The following is a 22,595-nucleotide window of genomic DNA, read 5'->3' as shown; positions in this document are numbered from 1 at the left end:
AGTAGGCCAACGGCTGCTTATGGCCTCCCTTCTGCTGAATCAATACGGCATTAGCAAAACCTTGTTGCATAGGAGGAAGATAATACAGCATATGGGAACAAAAGTCAAAGGAGAAATGAAATCACAACAAAGCTCCACAGCAGAACGAATGAGTACCAACGTGATAGCAAGAACTACGGAACAACAATAAACGAAAAATGTGATTGCACGACCCATGTAAAAAATAACCACAAAATAGGAGATTCAAAGAAATACTGCGCAATGGCCACGAGACTACAACACCAGAACAAAAACCTGTCCCTGAGAGTCAGAGGTAGCCACAGTAATAACACATAAAAGTCAGCGACACTGAGGTAGAGAACAAATGATTGTGTAGTAAGGCAGCAGCGCAGTAAATAAACGCTGCGTTATGTGTCGCTTGAGACAGAGAGTGGGTGTAAGAATGATGCGTTAATGCTGGTGGTCAGGGAGTAAGTAAAGAGAGATTGTAATCATTGGGCCGTTTATCAAACAGTTACAAAAGTCCTCTTTATCCGATCCTACCCCCACCAGAGGCTCATAGAAGGTTATCCAGGGACTTAATAGGGAGTCATATGCAACCCTTTATCAACTATCAATCTCTCCTTTATGGTATGAATAAAAAGTCAGACAGAAAGTCAAAAAGACAGACAGACAGAAAGTCAGAAGAAAGTCAGTCAGAAAGTCAGAGAGACAGACGGACAGACAGAAAGTCAGACAAAAAATCAGAGGGACAGACAGAAAGTCAGACAGAGTCAGAGAGACAGACAGAGCCAACCAGAGTGAAGCAGAAAGTCAAAGAGACAGACAGACAGAAAGTCAGACTGATAGAAAAGAGAGAGAATGAAAGAGAGATAGACGGATAGATAGTCAAATATATTATGACTTAAAAATGTCATTAAAATACATTTAATATATTTGTGCAACATTTCAACTGTTTTCATCCTTCCCCCATGCATTCCATCAATCTTCCAAAGCTTGTGTGCTGAGTAGTCTTTAACAATAACATACTGTGGCATTAGCACAGAATGTCATGACGTCTCATATCAGAGTAATGATAAAATCCCTTCTCTTCTACCTCCAACTAACTAAATCAGTATATTTGTTGCACAGTTGGTAGATGACGCAATTCTAAACACTGTATTGGTTGTAGGAGTCTCTCTGCACAATCAACTCATCACAGAATTCACTTCCTCCTCCGAACACTAGATGGTGGGCACGACTTACTCAGTAGTGTCAAAACTTCCATGGCTTTATATTCAGATATCACATTCAGAAGTAATGTTGTGTCACAAGTCCAAAGATTATTCCAAACCAACTGTTTGTTCACATTCAGTAGTGGCATTACCGTGGTTTAGTCTAATATTACAATATCTGTTAAGCAGTAGAGCGGAGCAGAAACAAGAAGACTGTCAAGTTGAATATGTAGTAAAGTTACATCTGAAAGTGTTTCTAACTTCTATTCACCATTGTATTGTAGGCGTGGGCTTTTTATTCCTCACACGCACACACACACACACACACACACACACACTAACGGCACAAGTACAGACCCAACTTGTGACACACACTCTTAACGCACTGAGAATGTGCACTCAGCTGGGGTGCAATGTGCCCTGGAGTCCCATCGTCATACTCCCAGCAGTCGGCAACTGAATCCTAAGTGTGTGTGTGACCTTTGGGCTACATGCGGATGCTGATACGGAACCTGCTTTTAGGATGCGAGTCTTCACCCGTCCGCTGGTAGTTTCTGGAGGATCTGCATAACGTCCAGGTTAGATGCTGGCCGGTTGACACGGCAACCCGTCAACTTTGACGATCAAAAGATGAAGGTGAACTTGGCTGTCCCAGACATTTAAGCTCCTGTGTTCCCATTGAGCAACGATCCAAAGTTAGTGGAGAGAAAAGCAACAAAGAAATGCATTAAGGTTAGAATTCCAATGTTAACCTAAAGAAAAAGTGTCAATTCCTGCACACAAATTATTAGCTCTGCAGTTGAATTATTGAAGTAATGATGTTTTGGACACAAGGGCCTTTTTGAAGACAGACCCACCACAAATGACTCAGTGATGTACAGTCCTAATCTAAGAATTATCCACCATAGAAATGGCCCATCATCAGCCATGTCCTGAGGGACACAAGAGCCTACCTGCTGTCTCTGAAAACCACAGCAGGTCAACTGCTTCATTTATCCCCATTAATGAATAAGCTATCAAATGCATTCAAATCATTATTAGAGAATTAGTGATCTCAACAAGGTTAATTAAGCAGCTGCTCCTAGAGAATAAATGTAATTCCTTGATTCAGGTGTATACTGTATGTATTTCAGCATTGCCCGTAAATCGCAGTATAATAGGATTTCTCTTAGTTTTTCTACACCAACCTGCTCTGATAGTCTGTGTACTGACTGCAGTCGGCTTCATTGTGAACATCGACAAAAAAATCTTAACAGGTTCCTTCCAAGATCACAAATGTCTTGTCATACAAGATGCTATGCTACACTCTTGACATTTTAGCTTGCAGACCACAGAAGCTACTATATCTGAAATATGTCCTAAATATAGTGTACACTCGCATATTAATATTATTTTAGGTGTCTAAAATACATTTTGATGTTTCCCCCCCATACAGCAGTACATTACTTTTCTTACCTGCCGGTACTCCTGTCTGCTTCTCCAAACTGGAGTCGTGAAGATCTGGATCGTCTGGATCTCCTCCATGTGTTGAAGATGAGCAGTTGTGTCTCTATCCCTTTGTCTCAGTGGAAAAAAGTGTTTCTCTCCCGTAATGGTGCATCTCTATCCAAAGGTTGTTTGGTTATGGCTAAAGACACAGAGATTGTGATGAATGCTGAACCAGAACACAGAACATTCTGAATAGAATCTCTAGGTCACCTCATGGAACCTTCCTAACTCACTGACATCACTGATCCTCCTGTCAATGTACACAACAACAATACAGGCTTATTAAATCTTCAACATGAACGACAGTACTCTTTGAAACATTAATAACCAGAGTGCAGAACAACAACAGCAGTGTTCTGCAGAATACAAGGCTGATGCTCAACTCAACTTTTTCAGAAATCTATTTGTTAATATAGTAAATCATTTCTGATTTTAGGAACTATTAATGATATGCTCATTAATATTGATTAAAAAAGTATAAGCACCTTTCATTGATGTCCATCCAAGAGCAGTGCTCGACTACCAAATGGCCACACAGCGCAGACTTAGTCGGCCCTGTTGTTGCCTTTTAAAATAAGTTCATCCGAAATGTTTATGTTTGTAAAACACACAAGAATCAACCAGAAGAGACTAATGCAGCCTGCAATGAATATTGTTTTCATTAGCCAAACTATAAATATATATAAAGTAAATATATAAAGTTCAATTTAAAAGAAAAAGGCTCAATAGAAAGGGGGTTTGTTCAGTGGGAAACAGGCTTAAGAGACGACACAAAATATCGCCCTTAAAATCTGAAAGTAGAAAGGTGCAGTCAGCTGAGAGCAGATCTTCTCCAGGTGTGTCTACAACAACCGCTGCTGGGTTGTGTGATTTAATGAACACAACCAGCTTCATTTAAAGCCTTTATTTAGGCTTTAAGTAAATTTTCGTCAATACTTGTGTTAACGCGAGCTTGATGTCCAATAAAAAGGTAAAAGAGCAACCGTGTGTGTAGCTCCGTTAGCTGTTAGCCAAACACAACGTCCACATAGATAAAAGTGGGCGAACAGTTTCCCCCATAGACACACAGTTAATGGTTCCCCCCTACTGTGTGTCTATGGTCAGCGGCTGGGCTTCAGCTGTGTTAACACTAGCGGCCCGTTCAGAGTCATGAGTGAGGATCAGCAGGCAGTCAATGGCCGCATAAAAGGTGCAATAAGAGAAGCCAGCAGGATGTAAAATATGTACACATTTTATTTGTTAGCATACAAGTTTTAGATTAATAACATGTTGGATTTCAACTGAAAAACAGAACATAGAAAAGTCTAATTAACAGAAGTCCAGATAAATAAAGTATGAGCTAAATCAAAACATTATGAATACAATTATATTTACATATTTAGAAATCAAGATATTTGTTCTAACAGCTATGCCATTCAGAAATCTATACTTGTACATGTAGTTATTTCATAATTCACCAGCCATACGCACTACAGTTGTTTATTCAACCTTTGTTAAGGTTTCAATGACATTAAATCATCATCTCAGGTTTAAGATGCTTTTTTAGCAATAAGTGAACAAAGCCACGTTGTGACTGACATGATTTCACAGTTTAGGTTTGGTCACTCCAGAAAGAGGTGCAGTGAAACTAATCTGTGCATTTATGCAAAGTGTTTGTTTTTAGAACCTAGCTAACGTAGCTCCAGTGACTATAACCGCAGGGCTGGGCTAGCTGGGGCAGTGCCGCAGAGCAACACTCTGGAGCTAACCCCACCGGCTGGAGATTTTCCCTCTCCTGCTCTGTTGATTCCTTCCCCCCCCCCCCCTAGCTGCTAACGGGATAATAACTCCACACAGTTTATTCAAAGGACATATTTGCACCATTGACTCCGGTCTCTTTACTGTCTACAAACCATTGTTCTTTTGTGGAACCGCTTATACTTGGACAGAGCAGGTTAAACTAAATTTGATGGTGCAAATCCACTGCGAGCGGAAAAAAATTCCATTGGAATGAATTAAGATCTGTGGAAAACTCTGGGGTGACCAGCCCTTTAGACTTTGACAAAGGCAACATTCAAAACCATCACAGGCACTGTCAACTAACAAGAGCACTTTGATTACTTCGATCGAAGGCAACCTCACAATATAGGAATTTATGCTTATTCAACACGAGTCAAAAAATGAACAGTAGTCACCAAAACACTATGCATAGCACAGTTTACAAAAAAACAACAACTTGAGAAGTAGCATTAATAATATTACATGCTTAATACAGAGCGAGCACAGGTTTTGACTTTTCTTTTATAAATAAAAGAAGTACGTTACGGTCAGAGTCTGTTTGATTGGAATGTTTGGATCCTGACAAAGCGATGTCAGTTAAGGTCAAACGCTACAAAGTACACATGCAGGAAAGATGATAAACTACCAAACTCCCCTGCAAGAATACACAAATAAGAATAAAGCAAATAAACCGTAATAACCAGACTTCTATTTCTTGATGAAATGATATCTTCAGTACAGCTAAGACAATCACTTAAAGCATGGGTGTGGATGAATTCCATATAAAAAATAAATTACCCTGTCAGTTCACTTAATTATTCAAAAAGGAGTGTCCAAAAATAAACGTTAAAAAGTTGTTTTCAGTCCAAATTAAAGGACATAATAACTCATGGCTAGAAGATTGTCAATAAATTGTGTACGTGAATTTGTTTTTCTCCAACCTAATAACGACCCTCATAATGCACGGGGAAAGTCATGTCACAAATAATGACACAATAATAGTTAAATAAGTGAACTTGGCCACAAAGGATGCTCCTCTGAATGATAGTTAGTGGAATGGGCTAGATTGTAGAGACGCAGTATTAAGGGTGCAGGTCTGGGGGGTGTCCTCTGGGAGGTGGGTACTGGTGCTGGGCTGCTGTGGACCTGGTAGCTCTGCTCAGACAAACAGCTGAAACAGAAACAGATAGTTTAGTACAACAAACATTCTCTTCATATCAATGCAGTCATTGATAACGTTATTACGTATAATCTTAGACACACTGGAACTGATCTTTTCTGCTTGCTGGCTCACCACAAGCAGAGCACTGCAGAGTGGCCTGGCTCACACGACCAGTCAAACTAAGAGATGTGTAGCACACGGACACAGACACACTGCATGGGAGAGCATCAGTCTTTGGTACTAATAACGAATAAGGTATAGTTCTGTCAGGTATTTATAAAGAATGAGTGAATATATGTCGACCAAAGTGCTGTACAATCCTCAGAATGCTTTATCGGATGTTAAAACATTTAGTTTGTACTGTAGGCAGGTAGGAAAAAAAGTATTTACAGACAAGTAAAAGAACAACAAACTAACGATGAACACCATATTTGCCTTGTCCGACATTCCCCACTGACACTAAATGCTCTCATGTGTGCAGCGTAATTCACGACTTTGTTTTTTAGGGTTTATTTTAGCGTGCTGTGGCTAAGCAGCGAGTTTGTACGCGGAGCCAAACAAACACCTCGTCAGGAGCAGCACATCTTTTGGACGAGATGCCGGCACACCGACACGGCGCCTTCTGCATCTGAACGAACGCTCGGCAGTCAGGAGCCGTCCGGGCCAAGTCTGGTTTTCCTACAGTGCAGTCGTCCCACTAGAGGCTGATCCATCATGCTGTTCAGCCCTCCACCTGAGAGGCTCCCAGCCAAACAAAAACAAAAAAAACGGATTTAAGCCAGCTAGGCCTTCAGCCACAATGGGGAAGGAAAGCTCAACAGACACGTGATGATGGCTTTAAAAAAAAAAAAAAAGAAATAGTAGCTCATTCAACTAAAACAACATAAATAATTTGGAGGGGAAAAAAAACGCAAATCTGTGCAAATATTTTTTAACTGACATCGGTGCACAGCAGGGACGCTGAGCACTGGGACTGACTTTGAGATGGAGAGGCCTTACATGCGAGGTCACGGAGAGCTTCAGCAGAAAGCGTTGGGGCAGTAGTTTTAATGCTAGTACAGTTTTTCTCGGTATAAAGACGATCTGATGACGCCGAGGACCTTTAACACTCTTTAAGATGTCTTCCTGACACGTGCCTCATTAGTGTGTAGCAGCGCGTCGTCACTGCACTGGATCAAAACAAGAGCGGCCCGGGAAAGGCGAGGTGAGCCGGAACACTGGTCCCGGTTGGTCACCTTCACGATGGAAACGACAGCCAATCAGATTTCAACAAAAACAAAGATCAGTCCAAATTAGGAGGGGGACGCTTGTAACCCCCCCTCAATATTGAGAGTAATTGAGAGTATTAGATCGGCCCAGTGTAAAAAGTCAGCGTTGTGCCCGGTGCTGTCTGTGGTGGCGAGGGGATGGCCGAGGACCGTACAGTAGCTACCGACTTCAGAAAGTGAAACAATAAAAACCCAGATCCTTGATTAGAAATAAAAACGGCAGGCCTGGTTAACTTCAAAGTACGCACAGGACATCGTTGGTTTTCACAAACCAGTCTTGGTTTAATATTACATTAGCTTAATGAGCTGGCTCTCCAATGTTTTTCCCTCTCGCTTCAGTGGTGCACTGAGGTAATAGCTCTGCCGGAAAAAAACTGAAAGTGAAACCTTGTTCCAGGTGGACATTGTTCCCATGTGCAACTTTCAGATGGCTTTTTCCTTTCTTTATATTATATACTTCTTTCTGTTTTTTGAATAGTTTATCTGGAGTAGGCTTGAGTAGTTAAACGTTATTGTGGACAATGCTCCCTATCTTTAAATAATCGGGGGTGACTATGGCTCAGTGTTAGAGCGGGTTGTCCTTCAATCCTAGGATTGGCGGATCGATCCCCAGCTCCGCTGTTCCATGACGATGTGTCCTTGGGCAAGACACTTGTCCCCAAAATTGTTGCGTTTGTGAATGCTTATGTAGTCCTTATGGTCAGGTGGCACCTCGCATGGTAGGCCCAGCATCACCGTATGAATGGTTGTGAATGACATGTAGCGTTAAAGCGCTTGAATAACTAATACCAGTATTTTTCAGCCCAATGTTTTGGTTTTCTGGCCAGCAAATATACTGTTTTTGTTTAGCAGTTGTGTAAATAAAAATACTGATTCTAGCCAATTAAAAAAAAAAAACATACTTCTGAACTATAGGTTTCCTTGTAGTAGAGACAGGGAGGTTTCACTGCAGATTTGTTACAGGCCTGAAGTTGGTGAACTGGCAGAGGGGGAAGCTGTTATATGATTATGATGGAGCTTAAAGATGCAATGTGTAAGATCTGCCCAGAATTTTAGGGAGAACGAACCGAAAATATGTTGTTTTCTCGTTTCTGCCACTTTGGAATATGGCTATTTTAACTATAGTCTGAGATAGCATTGTTATTTTGATCGGCTCTGAGATATACTAGTGTGGTACTATATTGCGTATTGGTATTTTGCGTTGGCTGCGCCCTATCTGTGTGGAGCATGTTACACCCTCTAATCAGACTGGAAATTAAACTATCAGCTAGCTTTCCAACACTGTGACAAGAGTGTGTAGATGAAGCCTTAAGTTGAATTCTTCTCATTTAGCGGCTGGCTGGTTAGCTAGCTAACGTTAGCTTGCTGATTCCGCCATGTTCCAGAACAACGCTGGGCCCCTGCTCCATGAGGTTACATCTGTGAGAACAAAGCTACATTTGGAGTTGCTACAGCTGTGGCGGTCCGTATTGGAAGCTGTCAACAGCTCGCCTCTGAGCAAGGTGGTCTCCCAGCTGTGGGGAGGGAGGCAGAGGGGCTGCGGGGGGTCGTGTTGTCTCGTTCGTGATTGATAAACAGTAATTTAATCAAATTCAGCGCCTCGCATTGCTATTATCCAAGCTACTGTAGCCGTCATGTTTGACGACGCTGCATCGAAGCCTTCGCCAACGAAAGTGGGCGTGGTTAAATCTCTCAGCTCCTCCTTGCCCATTTTTCCAAAAATGATGCAGTGGGTGGACTAAGGCTCAGAGGTGAGGTTACACATAAATTATGACTTATTGGCCGAATATGATTTTTAATAAAATGCTCATGTCTGTTTGATACTCGGGTGTATCAGTGTGAGCCTGCATGAGACAGAGAAGAAGAGACCATGGCAGGATAGAGAGGCTTAAACTCTGGGAAGGATGGATACACTCTCTGCTCGCTGGCTGTGGTTTATCCCGTCTTTCTGGCAAAGCTCCAACGCACTTTTCTTTCAACAGCTACTTATAAAAGTCCTGGGTTTACATTCCTCAATAGGACATGTTTATGTGTCCAGGCGCTCAGCAGGAATTTCAAATGGGAAGATAAATCCCTATATGCTTCTGTACGGTAATAGGCCAATGGATTATCCATCCACAGGGGTGGATGGTCTCAAATCACTTGCCAAACACAACATTCCCCACAGGTGAAATATTTATGGCGTATGTCTTACTCTGCCTGACGGTAGCGTCTACGCTACAGTGCAGACTGGGCCCCGTCCAGCGTCTATGCAAAGTACTTTTCAGTATGACTTTGGGCCCAGCACATCCCAGAATGACACCATGAAAACAAACTTCCTCTCAGTGCACCGCAGGAAAAAGAAGGGATTTACTGTGACAGAGATTGAAACAATTTATGGGAGATGAGCCGTGCTCTTGAGGCAATGACCGTGAAAGATTTGCAGGTATATCAAAGCCATCTGTGGACACTGTCCTGCCTATTATATCACAATGCAGATACAGTATCTCTAGGAATTAAAAGCCTTTGCATTGGGAACCTTTCTTACATTTAGAAAGCAGAAATAAAAGCCAGTACACTGCTAATACTGCTGTAGACAGACTTTAGTAAGATAAGATAAGATAATCCTTTATTAGTAGACTGCATGACAGCCTGCAAACAGCAAAGTAAAAAAAAAAACACTAGACGTCATTTTCTCTGCGCCGTTAATTACGCCAAGCTGTCACACAGTTAAAACGTGCAAGATCAACGTGGGCTGGTGGTCCATCCATAATAAGTAACGACATGCATTTCTGTGATAAATACTGAAAGCTATTTTGTTGCGTTGCCTCTTAGCGAAATGCTGAGAGTGCATTTAAGTTCCGCCCGATAAGCGGCGATGTAGCGTACATTTCTATGGCTTTTATTGTGAAAGGTAGAAACGGAAGGAAGTTTAAGTGCCGCCAGTGCCAACGTGAAGGGCTATAAGCGGATTTTCCCAAATGAATACCTCCATCCATCCATCCATTTTCCTCCGCTTATCCGGGGTTGGGTCGCGGTGGCAACAGGCCAAGCAGGCTGACCCAGACTTCCCTCTCACCGGCAACATGTTCCAGCTCATTCTGGGGGATCCCGAGGCGTTCCCAGGCCAGCTGGGAGATGTAATCCCTCCAGCGTGTTCTGGGTCTTCCCCGGGGTCTCTTCCCAGTTGGACGTGCCTGGAAAACCTCCAGTGGGAGGCGTCCAGGAGGCATCCTAATTAGATGCCCGAACCACCTCAGCTGACTCCTTTCGACGCGAAGGAGTAGCGGCTCGACTCCAAGCTCCCTCCTGATGACCGAGCTCCTTACCCTATCTCTAAGGCTAAGCCCGGCCACCCTACGGAGGAAGCTCATTTCGGCCGCTTGTAGCCGCGACCTTGTCCTTTCGGTCACGACCGTTTGTCGAACCTCAGATTCAAGAGGAGCAATGCGGATTCCGTCCCGGCCGTGGAACAGTGGACCAGCTCTTTACCCTCGCAAGACTACTGGAGGGGTTCTGGGAGTTTGCCCAACCAGTCTACATGTGCTTTGTGGACTTGGAGAAGGCCTTCGACCGGGTCCCTCGGGGGTTCTTGTGGGGGGTGCTGCGGGAGTATGGGGTGCCGGACCCATTACAACGGGCGATCCGGTCTCTGTACGACTGCAGTAGGAGCTGTGTCCGCATTCTCGGCAATAAGTCAGACACGTTCCCGGTGGGTGTTGGCCTCCGCCAGGGCTGCCCTTTGTCTCCGGTCCTGTTCGTGACTTTCATGGACAGGATATCTAGGCGCAGCCGGGGGGTGGAGAACGTCAGGTTCGGGGGTCTCGGGATCGCCTCTCTGCTGTTTGCAGATGATGTGGTCCTGTTAGCCTCCTCAGATCGTGACCTCCAGCATTCACTGGGGCGGTTTGCAGCCGAGTGTGAAGCGGCGGGGATGAGAGTTAGCACCTCCAAATCTGAGGCCATGGTGCTCTGCCGGAAACCGGTGGATTGCTCCCTCCAGGTGGGGACGGAGTGCCTACCTCAAGCGAAGGAGTTCAAGTATCTCGGGGTCTTGTTCACGAGTGAGGGTAAGATGGAGCGGGAGATCGACAGACGGATCGGTGCAGCTGCAGCAGTAAAGCAGGCGCTGCACCGGACCGTCTTGGTGAAGAGGGAGCTGAGCCGGAAGGCAAAGCTCTCAATTTATCACTCGGTCTACGTTCCTACCCTCACCTATGGTCACGAACTCTGGGTCGTGACCGAAAGGACAAATGAATACCTACAAAGTACTTTGTTGCCGTTTGTCTTGTGATGTTCTGCTCACGTTATATTTTCATGCCACAACTCTCAATTTGTCTCACTCTTGCTGCCGTCTCTCCTCTCGTCCGTCTGCATTGCATTCTATATTTCTCTGATCTCATGGGATCTGTAGTTGTTTTGCTGCTGTTGCTTTCTTTAGCTCCCTAGCAGAGTCAGTCGCATCAACAATACAAAATATGCAAAAAGAGAGAAGTATCTGCTACAGTTTGTGTTCGGTTGATGGAGACACAAATACAAGTATCTCACTAGTGAGCAATGCTTTCAAACTAAGGGCCACTTCCACCCACAGGACTTCAATGTGGTAGAACCCTGGTGGCCAGCAAACTAAACAATGTGATAGTTTGATTTGAGCTTCTTAAAGACATGTACGGCCTTGTTCAAACTGTCAGCTCAGATCACTTTTCTGGCATGGACTTGGTAAATGGACTTGCGTGTACACAGCGCCTTTCTAGTCTTTCGACCGCTCAAGGAGCTGTGCACGTCATGTCAACATGAAGGTGCCACCTGTCCATCAGGATCTAAAGGGATGCACATTCAAGCACAGCCTTTGAGAGCAATTTGGGGTTCAGTATCTTGCCCAAGGACACTTCAACATGCGGGCTTGAGGAGCTGGGGATTGAACCACTGACCTTCTGTTAAGGGGACGACTCCCTCTACCTCTGAGCCACAGATTGATTGATTTTAGAAAGTCTGGACAGTAAAAAAAAAAAAAAACACATGAAAAGTGATTTTTGCAAATCGGATCCAAACCACATTTGGAGAACAGTCTGTGGACAGACGCCGAAATAAATTGTCTGCTGGCATTTTCTTTTTTACTCTGATCTCGCTTTCTGCTGCTTCCCCCCTCACAATTTATACCAGCCGCTCTGCTCCGTGACTTGACAGCACGTTTGTTTTCTAGGGCGAATGCTTCCTGGTTAGAAAGGCGCATCATCAGCGTAGCTACGTAGTTTCTCACGCCTACGTCGTTACCACCCTATAAAGATAAGTTGGTGATGTCTGCACACACAAACACCATCCGATTACTTTGTCTCAAGATCTGATTTGAGAAATAAATCAGATTTGCTGGTGTGCCGTGCTCAAAGAACGCCTGATCACTGTTTGGGTTCAGCTGCTGCTTGGCTTGTTCATGTGCTCTGGACAGCAGCACTCCGACAGTGGTGCATGTGCATATTTTATAGCCTTCAGTGAGGCAAATGACAGAGTTCTATGCAACGTAAAGTCATAAAGTAAGCAGAAATCCTTTAAATGCTTTATGAAACAGCTATCCTGACTGTAAAGCAGTTAACCACTATTACTCACAGATGAAGAGGCTTTAAACTTTGATGTGGGATTTTGCTTTGAATGCAGAGGAGGCATTCTGCATGAAAGCAATGGTACACAAAGAGTGAGCCCTCTTTTATTACCGCTCTTTGACTCCAGCACTTTTTCTTTGCGCTGAATGTGACTCATAATTAGAAAAAAAGTATTTGTGCGCTTTTAAAAATGTGTGCGTGTTTGTGTAAATACTCAACAGCCCAGCAACAAATCTGTACTCGACAGAAAGTGTTAAAGTCGTTATACATAGAATATTATTTACCAGACTCACCGTGGCAGCTTTTATCTCGTCAGGCTTCTCTCTTCAAACACGGTAACCTCAATCTGAACAGGATTCAGTCAAGGAAGCACATATAAAGCAAGGTCGGACTCATTTTACATTCAATGAAAGCCAACTGGGCTGCACGGTGGTGTAGTGGCTAGCACTATCACCTCACAGCAAGAGGGGCCCGGGTTCGATCCCCGATCCCGGGTGGTCCTTCTGTGTGGAGTTTGCATGTTCTCCCCGTTGCAGCGTGGGTTCCCTCCGGGTTCTCCGACTTCCTCCCACAGTCCAAAGACATGCAGCTTAGGTTATTTGGAGACTCGAAATTGCCCGTGAATGTGAGCGTGAATGTTTGTCTGTCTCTACATGTGCCCTGCGATGAACTGGCGACCTGTCCAGGGTGTACCCTGCCTTCACCCAATGTCAGCTGGGATCGGCTCCAGCGCCCTGCAACCCTGAACAGGATAAGCGGTTTGGATAATGAATGAATGAATGAATGAAAGCCAACTGAATAGTCTTCAAGAAAATACAAACTCAAATGGTACAGCAGCTATTGATTCATCAACAGAGCATGAAGCAGAGTTTGGACGTGTTTGTGGTAACAAACACGTCCAAACCACAGAAAGGCTGTTACCACAGCCTTTCTGTTGTTGCTTGTGGCAGTAGCTGACTTACATTTTGCTGGACTTGGCTAGAATGTTGGCATGACTTTCTTCAAGCTGAAATCGGGCTTCACCATCACGAGTATATTTAGAGTTTGTGTTTAACATGAGGAGGAAGGATCATGGATGAATGAAGAAAACTCAACACAGCATTGGAGGCAAAGCTCCATTCCTATGAAAGTTGCTCAGTGGCGCACGAAGCAAAAAGAAAGTCAGACTTCCGAGTATAAGATTACCCCACGATTGCTCCAAAATACATTCTCCGTGCATCAAACAGAAGCATGTGGCTAATAATTATGTAAATTGATGTAAGAAGATTACGACGAAAGCATGACCCGCCCCACTCTGCCTCTGGTTGGCTAACCCTGATATTCCTACCCGAAACCTAACTAATCTCACTCCTCATGCCTAAACCTAAGCACCCCCACCAATGAAGGCAGCAGGTAACTCGGCAATACAGTCAATACATTGGGGAGCAGTGGGGAACAGTGTTTTTGGGGCCAAAGGCATCACCGGACGGACCCGGACGTTTCCAAAGTTTGCCCACTATGTTACATTTGATTCACCTCCTGGGGGCTTGGAAAGGACTTCAACCCCTCAAGCTGGGGTCATACTCGCGTTAGTGAAGCCGGCCCAAGGTTGAAACTTGCCACATCTCGGCTTGCGCGTCCAGCACGAATTCTGCTCGGCTGCGAACCTCTGACTTTTGTGCCATCTGTGGAGGCTCGCGCCACGCCTAAGTACAAACAAAGCTTCAGTCTTAAAGGGAATGTAAATACTCAGATGGTAGTATTGAGCAGTCACTTCGGTTCAGGTGAGACATTCCTGTCAATCTGCCGGTGCTCCTGTGCCAAAGTCAGCACAGCAGCCTGACAGTGTCTGAGAAATAATCCAGATCACTGCCAACGCTACAGAGTCCTGGGCGAGAGAAGGAACAAAGCTCAGCTGTGAACAATTTCAGTCATATTTTGTTATCCCTAATCCCTCATTGCCGCCCAGTTACAATTAATTGAGATGTTGAGTCACCCCACACACACACGCACTCGCTGGCACAGCCAGGATGTTGGTGCACCCGCTGATTTTACACAGATGCTATGGATTACATAGTAACTTTTATCTGGTGTTTTTACAGGGTATCCCTACATAGCGTTGGATTTCCTGTAAGCTGCTCGGACTGCTGCTTTCCATTTTCAACCAGCAGTTAGAGGGTAAGACGTGATGGGGGCAGAAGGCCCGTAAATCACTTCATCTATTAGGTCATTGTGAAAGCTCCTTGTTGAAGCTGTGGTGGGATTCCATTCACATTTCCTGATCTCAGGGTTTAAGTTACCACAAATATTCAACTTATCATTCCTCTTTGCCAGACACCCTCAGTCAAGATTTTTTTTGGTTTATTGTAAAAAACATTGTTGCTTTAAACCTCGACTGTGTGAGTAATTTGTTTGTATGATTGCCAATCTGAGTTTGAGTCAGATAAATGCCTGAACATTTCGGTAATTCAGGACCATTCAGACAGAAAAACCTTTCTTTTAAGTTTAAAGTCAAACACCAAATGAGTGCTCATGCAAGCGGAACACAAACCATGAACTGTATGCTTCCTAATAGTTAATAGTGCCCACACGCGCACAGGGCGGGAAAAAAGCGAGGCGGTCAGTAACGTAACGGCCGCTGAAAACAATTACAAAAAGCCGCAACAGGCTGCTAAAACACGCTCCGTCTGACCTCAGGGCTCACTGTAAAGTTACACAAGGCTCAACAGTTAAGGTTGAGGAAAAATTCCAGCTGAGTGAAGAGAACAAAGTGTTTCCCGGCTACAGCACTACGACACTTTTTGGTAGGATACGACTCGCAGGCCTCTCTCGATGGGATCGGTGAGCAGGAGGCCTCGCGGTGCGTAGATCTTGTCATTCTGCTCCTGTATGTACTTTGCGATCTTCTTCAAAACCTAAAAGGGCACAGCAATCACAGTTTCACATACGTGTCTTCAAATGGATGGCAATTATGTTTGCAAGTGCCTTCGCTAATTACAGATGCTTGCTAACACATAGCTAACATTAGCGTGCTAACAGCTAACCTTGTCATCATCATCCTCCATCATCATTTTAGTTACCAACGCCACCCCTGGTAGACATGGGGTGCTGCGATCTCATGCTTTTAGGTAGCTACAGCTCATTTGTTTGCGTTTCAGGCCTCGGTTGCATATTGTGGACGCTGATTGTTTTCCTTTCCTGTGGCCGTGGGTTTCAGAAGCGCTGTGCTCCGTCTCTACTCTGTCTTCTATTGCAAGCTTTGTTGAGCGTGCTTCTCGGACAGACAGGACTGTGAAACTGCATTGGAAAGGTTCAACACACGTGTTTGCTTAGTTTCATTTAGTAAGGCTAAATAAAGTTTTTAAAAGATATACACTTTGCAGGAATAATAAAAAAATTGCATGTCACCTTATCTTTGTTTTTCCTTGTCTTTGGCCATGCATAATTTCATTCATTTTAGGGTACTGTTACGCTACCTGAAGGCCACCGTAGTTCTCCGACACGCTTGGAAAGGGAGGGGTGAGCGGAGGTGTTCAGCTGGATGCAATCTGCAACTTTACCACTAGATGCCACTAAATCCTACATACGGCTCCTTTAGGGAACTGACTTAAAGGGCAAATCTAGAACAATTTCAAACCAATATGGACAACAACAGGACAACTACATAATGAACAGCCATGTCACCAATAAAGATCAATCTCACAACATAAATCAGCCGATAATACTTCTCCTGTTGCTCCTCACTTTAAAGAAAACAATCATATTGTTTCCCAACTCAGGTGTGGAGGTGTAGAAAAAGTGATCCACCGCTTACTACAGCTTCACTGTGAAGCTCAGTGGGTTTCTATGTTGTATGACATGACTCAAGGTCATTTAAATGAGGAATGTCTCCTGTAACAGCTTGTAGAACATTTACACTTTTCTTACACCACAATTTGTCTTGTACTACAGTGATTCAGAATATTTGAATCGTAGTGTACCACAGACTGTTCATTATGTAGTGGTTACAAATTGTTTCCAGAAATGCCCACATGGCTCACATTAATATGTCACCATCTGTTTGCTTGTATAATCTGTATATAGTTCTGTTGATGTATGTGTCATTTTTGCTTTTGGTTGATTCATGGGCTTTCATGTTAGGAGAGGGCCCTCTGATTTGTTTCAGAGAGGCAGGTTTGAAGACGCCTCTAACTACTGCAATAAGTTGATTGACACTCATTGTTATTAAATAGTTCAAAAGAATCACGAGGCTCCAGAGAGCGACCACTCTGGTTGCAAACGCAAGCAGAAATCTGTCAATTGCAACTAAGTAAACCGCACCCTGTTCTCCTTCCTATACCGGTAATTCTAAATGAAGAGAACTATCGGTCAGGTAAAATGCTCCGAAAAGGCCCAGCCCAGACCCGACATCATCGGAGTAGGCAGCCGGTTCACACGGATAGTACTGTGAGCATCAAAGCTTGCATTTCGTAGCATTTTACACGCCGTTTTCTTCATTTGCTCTCGTCGGTGATGCGGGACAAGGGGCGTAAAGTGCTCCACAGGTGAAACGTCTCTCGCCTTCTCGTAGTGAGTTTCCATACACAGGAAGATGATGTACGCCGTGAGGCAGGCCAGACAGCCTTCAATGTACGACTGGCTTCCCAGCTTCTCCGCTTCGGCGTACAGGTTGTTCAGCGTCCGCACCGTCTCCTCAAACTGCTGCTTGTCGATCTGAAACACATGAAACATGAAGAAAGATCAAAGGGTTAAAACCTTTAGGCACAGAGCCAAATGTAGACTTGGACTGGAAGTGTCTGAGAGCTTTCTGTCTCTGTTGGGATATCCGAGTGGAAACTCGTCTAGCACCAGATTGTTTCCTTCCATTCGATCCATCTCTAGATAAATGAGGAGGTGTATTTTCTTGGGCTGGTCATGAATCATTGGATTGCTGGGCCACCTTCCCGTACTGGAACACCCCCTGGAATTACTGGGATGCCTTGGCAAAATGCTCTGTGAATGTTCTCACTTAAGAACTGACAGGACAAACGTGCTGAAAGCAGGACACACACACAGTGACAATCCAGAAAGGAATGTTGATCCTTGGCACAGGCACACCTGGACTAAGATAAAGACATATCTCTGATGTTCTGCAGACTGCAGACAGCTTCCAACTGTAGCCAAGACTGGCTGATAATCAAATCAGTGTTTCTCACAAATTCCTTCAAACTGAGACTTGCTGCGGGGAAGACGGATGGAGGGTGAAGAGCTGCTGGACTCGGAGACCGTTTGGAGTGGGGGGGAAAGAAGGAGCCTCCAGACCAGAAGTGGAGCCTGTGAGGGCCTCCTGAGCCTCTGTAAACCCTCCAATGTTCTGCTCCCCTGTGACCGAGGAATGCAACAACGAGCTCCAACACGTCAGTGGTCTAAGGCATGTTTGATTGCCGCCATTGGGAGCCTTTGTTCTCCTTCTAATTTTCCGATTCAAAGGCTCCGATTCAAACCACATTTCGCCGTCTGAACGTCTTTCCACTATGTCTAGCGTTCCAAAAATGTTAAGATGGGATTGCACGGCTGAACAGGGCTTACACACTCAAGTGAGGATGAGGGATTTATCTTAAAGCTAGGGAAGGATACATTGGAGAAACCAGAAAGAGCAAGCTAAATTAAAAAAACAAGGATTCAAGAGAAAAACCCAGCCCAGTGTTGCTAACTCTTTTCCAATGAAAGTAACTGCAGCATTAGCTCCAAAAGTTGCTAAATCCCTCCAAACCCTAATAGCTGAAAGCCTCTTGAACGGTTTGGCGATCTAGCTGCCAAATGCATTAAGAACACTGAGTGCTTTCCCAGTTCTTTGGTGCAATTCTCCAAAAAGCATTAAAACAGGAACGAACTACCAAAAATAACATAGTCCGCCGCCTTAGATAGTTACGTGCAAGAATGATGATGTTACAGCAAATCAAGAGCTGAACTGCATGGTAAAACCAAGCACAGGCTGAAAGGAACTGGAGCGATATTTCAACATGAGGTTCTGCAAACATCGTACAAAGAGACATAAATGAAAAATGGAAGCCACTGAACAGCTTGGCATAACACTGCATATTTCTTAAAGTAGGATTACAGTAAAACATTCAAAAATATACGTGGGAAGTCATTTTGATCCCAGAGGAGGGAGCATTCTTTATTTGTCCGGCAGTTCAGTGTGTCTGTGTGAACTGAATCCTACCGGAAAACATGGGAGACCACCCAATCAAGAGGGAAGTGCCAATAAACCACCAGCGAGCGGTTTAAGTGTTCTGAGGCTGCTCCTTTCATGTGGTGCACACATTTAAAAACTGAACCCTTCTGTCCTGCGAACTCTGAACAGTATTTTTGGCTGGCACCTTCTTTAATGTGGCATTAGGGGCTGTTGGGTCTCAGCAACCTGCTCTTCCTCCTCCACATCACTGCCGGTGCCTGCTCCTAAGAAAAGTGACACCCACAGAGCATGAGTAAAGCAGACAGGGGTCCGTGTTTCAAGACGGGTTGGCGACAGCGGCGCAGGCTGAGGACACCGGAGAGAGAGAGAGTGCAGCGAGCACTAAGTGTGGAGCGGTGCTGTAAACCGCTATTTGGCAGTTGTAGTCTACAGAGCGATTATAATGCGTGTTCCCGGCTGCGTAGAGTCCATAAATCTATCTTTGCCATCACAGTAACAGAAGAAGTGTCAAAGGGAAAGTTCTATAAGAGACTGCAAAGAGAGGAGGAAGGAGTGAGGTGGCGCCCGGACGCGGCCGACTGATGTGACACGAGGCCAGATTATCGTTTTATTTCATAAAAATGCAGCGCAGCGACGTTTAAGACATTTCTCTCGAGTTTCAAGTTGTCAAATTGTAGTTGCCAGCTCTATTTTATAATCAAGAGCTGGAACCAAATCACACACCACAGTGTCAGTGCACAGCAGCAGTAACAGCAGCAGCCTCATGTGGTAGATGACTGGATTGTACTCTCTCCAGGAGTCTGTATGGATTCAGTGGGACACCAAATATCCTCAATGTTTTCATGCCCGATATAATCTTCATCACAAGGAATCTATACAAGTCATGTCTGAAGATCAGTGAGGAGGTGCGTCCTACCCGGGACTCCAGCTCAGAGGGGAACTTGGTCTGGAAGTGGCACACGGTGCCGTTGGTGTAATCTCTCTGAATGAAGACTTTGGCAGCGACGGCTGCCTGCTGCCTCATGTCCTGCAAGCTGTGGGTCTGTGAGTACAGGAGACGACAATTAGTATTATTATACATTGATACAACACCCCTCTGTCTGTTCATCACCGAGCAGGTTTCATTAACGGTAACTTTATGTTTGTATCACGTAGAGTCAAGCTGAAAGAATACAAACAGTTGAAAGTGCTGTGGGACTTCCATAAAGTATCACTTTTACATATACACACCACAACGATGTTTTCAGTGATTTAGCATACAAAGACTGTCAATACAAATTGTACAAAAACAACTTGGAATAAAATTCTTTACAATCTTAAAAGTTCTTGTTGTACGTTAAATGTTATATTTTTCAACTGTGTAATTGATTGATAAGTCAGACTTATGGCTGCATATGTGCTGATAAAAAAAGAACACCATACATGTGAGGTAAGATGCCTGAAGATCCTGAACAAAAAAAAACAATATTCGTGGAAAGACCAAAAAAAAAAAGAATCACGAGTGTGAAACAAAGGTTTGTAATTATCTCTACAGTTTATTTATTGACCATTTAACAGAATAACATATTGCAAGGTGCACATATTTTTGTCATACTCTTTATTAATTAAATGAAAACATGGTGTTATGTGTACCAACAGGGGGGGGGACACCTAAGGTAGTGAGACATTATTTTTCACAGAAGACACCTGATATGTCACAGGAGGAAAACCATTTAATTTGTTGTCATAATGTCTGATCTTCACAAAGGCCTACTTTAAGATTACATACATACATTTAATTATGTATTGATTATATGAGTGTCTATTCATTTTCTGGCATCGATTAGGGGAATTGATTTGTCTTCTAGTCCTCTCTGCACTAGACCACCATCTGATGCAGAATGAGCACGTAAACGCTGCTTAGCTCTACTGTGTGAACTGCTGTGAGCTAACGTTGGCGTTTAGCAGATAAATGGCAGTGAAGGACTACTGTCATCGCTCACGAGCGTTGCCATCTTTACACTGTCACGAGGCAAAGTTTCTATGATGTCACGTTACTCCCTGGAGCCAGTGTGTTGCCCTGTGGTCCAGTTGTGTTGCCAGATGTGCAATTAGCACGCTGCCAATTAACGTAGCGTCACTTCTCAAATCCAGCTAACTAAGCGGATATAACTACCGCTACGCAGCTTCGCTCCTCGTAAAAAAAATTAATAAAAACATGTTAGCGACAATGTCGCTAGCTTGTTAATAACAATGATACAACTACTAAGGCTAGTAGTCACGATACACATGATGCTAACGTTAACCCGTCAAGTTACCGACTGACCAGAGAGCTGTCACTGTTCAGCTTTTTAATCAGACGCACGTCCAGAAAACAGGCCTGAAATCAGACATTAGGAAAGAGTTGTTCACACACCACTGACGTGCGAAAAAAATATGGTTTCATCAACGTTAGTTTACCTCTGCCATGTTGATCAAGATGTCTGTTTACCTTCTGCTAGAAGCTACTAGCATGTACTACAAGATAACCTTTCCGGGATGGAACGTTTGTGTAATAACAAAGGTTCCGGTTGTAGAGGACCGTTCAAACAAGAAAGTCCTTAAAACAATTAATATAATTACTTTTAAATTAAGATTTAAAAAATATATAAAATAATAAAATACAATACACTGCCCAACATCATATAAACAAGATACAATATAAACATGTTAATGCAACAGTAGTAACAATCTAATGATATAATATGTAATAAAATACTTCTGACAGAGGGCATTTTGCCTGCATAGTGGGTACTTTGAATTCTATACTGAAAGGAAATCGTTAACATGATACTTCTGTTTTTTTTAATATCAGTAGGCTACCGTTTTTAATGCAGTAAAGGATCTGATACTTCCTTCAGTGTGTTACATAGATCACTGTTGATGGTAATGCAGAGTTCATTTTATAAATCAGTCTATACTTGTGACTGAATGAGCATGCATCAATGCAAATGTTACTGTGTAACAATGTGTAGATTATAGTTTTACAGTTTTGCAAGTTGACTGAAGTGGAAGTCATTGAAACGAATGAACACCGATGGAATATACAGCATCTTTTTAAAATGGTTACACAGGCCAAAGTATTGCAGCAAAACACTGGTGTTTTCCTTTAAATAAGACATGAATTCATCATACGACTCAGAAGTTTTTGTTTTGTTTGTTTGATAATGAAGTCTGAGAACAACACTGACCTCATTTTGGGTTTCTGTTTCAACAACAGCATTAAGCCTGTATACCCGAGAGAGGCAGATGTTTCTGTCCTCAGACAATCACAGACCCCGACAGCTGTGGTTGTGCAACTAGATACACTTTCAAATTTTTGTATATAAAGGGATCCGAGCCTAGAAACAAATAGGCTTCCTGTGTTTGAGAAAAAACAGAACACCATGCAAAATATTGCTATTACTTGAATATTTGGAAGACATATTGTGACCATCCAGAGGGGTTTGTTGTTTGAGAGTCAGCCAGCCACTAAAGCCCTCTAAAAACACCATGTAGTGTAATTAGTTCGACAGCGAGCAGCAGAAAAATGACCCTCGCTGCATGCCTCTTAGGGAATTAGAGAAAAAGTATAACAACTTTGGCAAAGTCAAGACAGATTTTCACAGCCTGTCAGGGGTTGGTTTTCACTTTTGAGATGTGAGTGCCTTGCCTGTGAGGAATGCTTCTTTTCACAGCCTGCCATCCCATGCATCACAAGGCCTGATCCCGCCTTTCAGTGGGTAATTAGTGGATCTGTATAAATGTAAAAATGCAACTATTGCTCCTGCACTGGACCTGTTTTGTCCCCTGGCATGGGGCTGGGCCTTTTAAGCCCCTCTCCTATGCGGTGGCTGGTGTGGGAGAGACCACTAATGAGCACCATTTGGGCCATTCATTTACAACACATGCTGGTTAACAGCCCACGACAATAGTTTTACTGCTGCTCAGGCCGCTCTGGCTGAAGTGGCTCTC

The 22,595-nt window shown here is 43.7% G+C and overlaps 1 protein-coding gene across 12 annotated transcripts; it reads right to left on the bottom strand.

The window, feature by feature from the left end:
• Positions 1-3,917: 3,917 nt before the first annotated feature.
• On the bottom strand, positions 3,918-21,136 carry LOC142957369 (golgin subfamily A member 7-like). Of its 12 annotated transcripts, none has more exons than XR_012956111.1 (10): positions 21,063-21,111; positions 20,929-20,982; positions 19,540-19,665; positions 17,006-17,158; positions 15,259-15,360; positions 12,760-12,812; positions 12,474-12,531; positions 11,801-11,861; positions 6,188-6,355; positions 3,918-5,631 (listed from the first exon to the last, which is right to left on the bottom strand). XR_012956111.1 is itself a non-coding variant. In XM_076099146.1 (7 exons), the coding sequence occupies exons 1-6, from the start codon at positions 21,069-21,071 to the stop codon at positions 12,771-12,773; spliced, it is 486 nt and encodes a 161-aa protein (XP_075955261.1). In that variant the 5' UTR covers positions 21,072-21,111; the 3' UTR covers positions 3,918-5,631; positions 12,751-12,770. The 12 variants fall into 12 exon arrangements, 2 of the variants coding, with proteins under 2 accessions (XP_075955261.1, XP_075955259.1); XR_012956112.1 differs by lacking the exon at positions 12,474-12,531 and adding an exon at positions 5,755-5,862; XR_012956115.1 differs by lacking the exon at positions 6,188-6,355.
• Between the last annotated feature and the right edge of the window lie 1,459 nt (positions 21,137-22,595).

Source organism: Anarhichas minor, unplaced genomic scaffold, assembly GCF_050575085.1.
Source record: "Anarhichas minor isolate MPS153535 unplaced genomic scaffold, ASM5057508v1 ptg000025l, whole genome shotgun sequence".
NCBI classification, from domain to species: Eukaryota; Metazoa; Chordata; class Actinopteri; order Perciformes; family Anarhichadidae; genus Anarhichas; species Anarhichas minor.
Note: the sequence above shows the minus strand (reverse complement) of the source record. Positions and strands in the feature narration are given on the sequence as shown.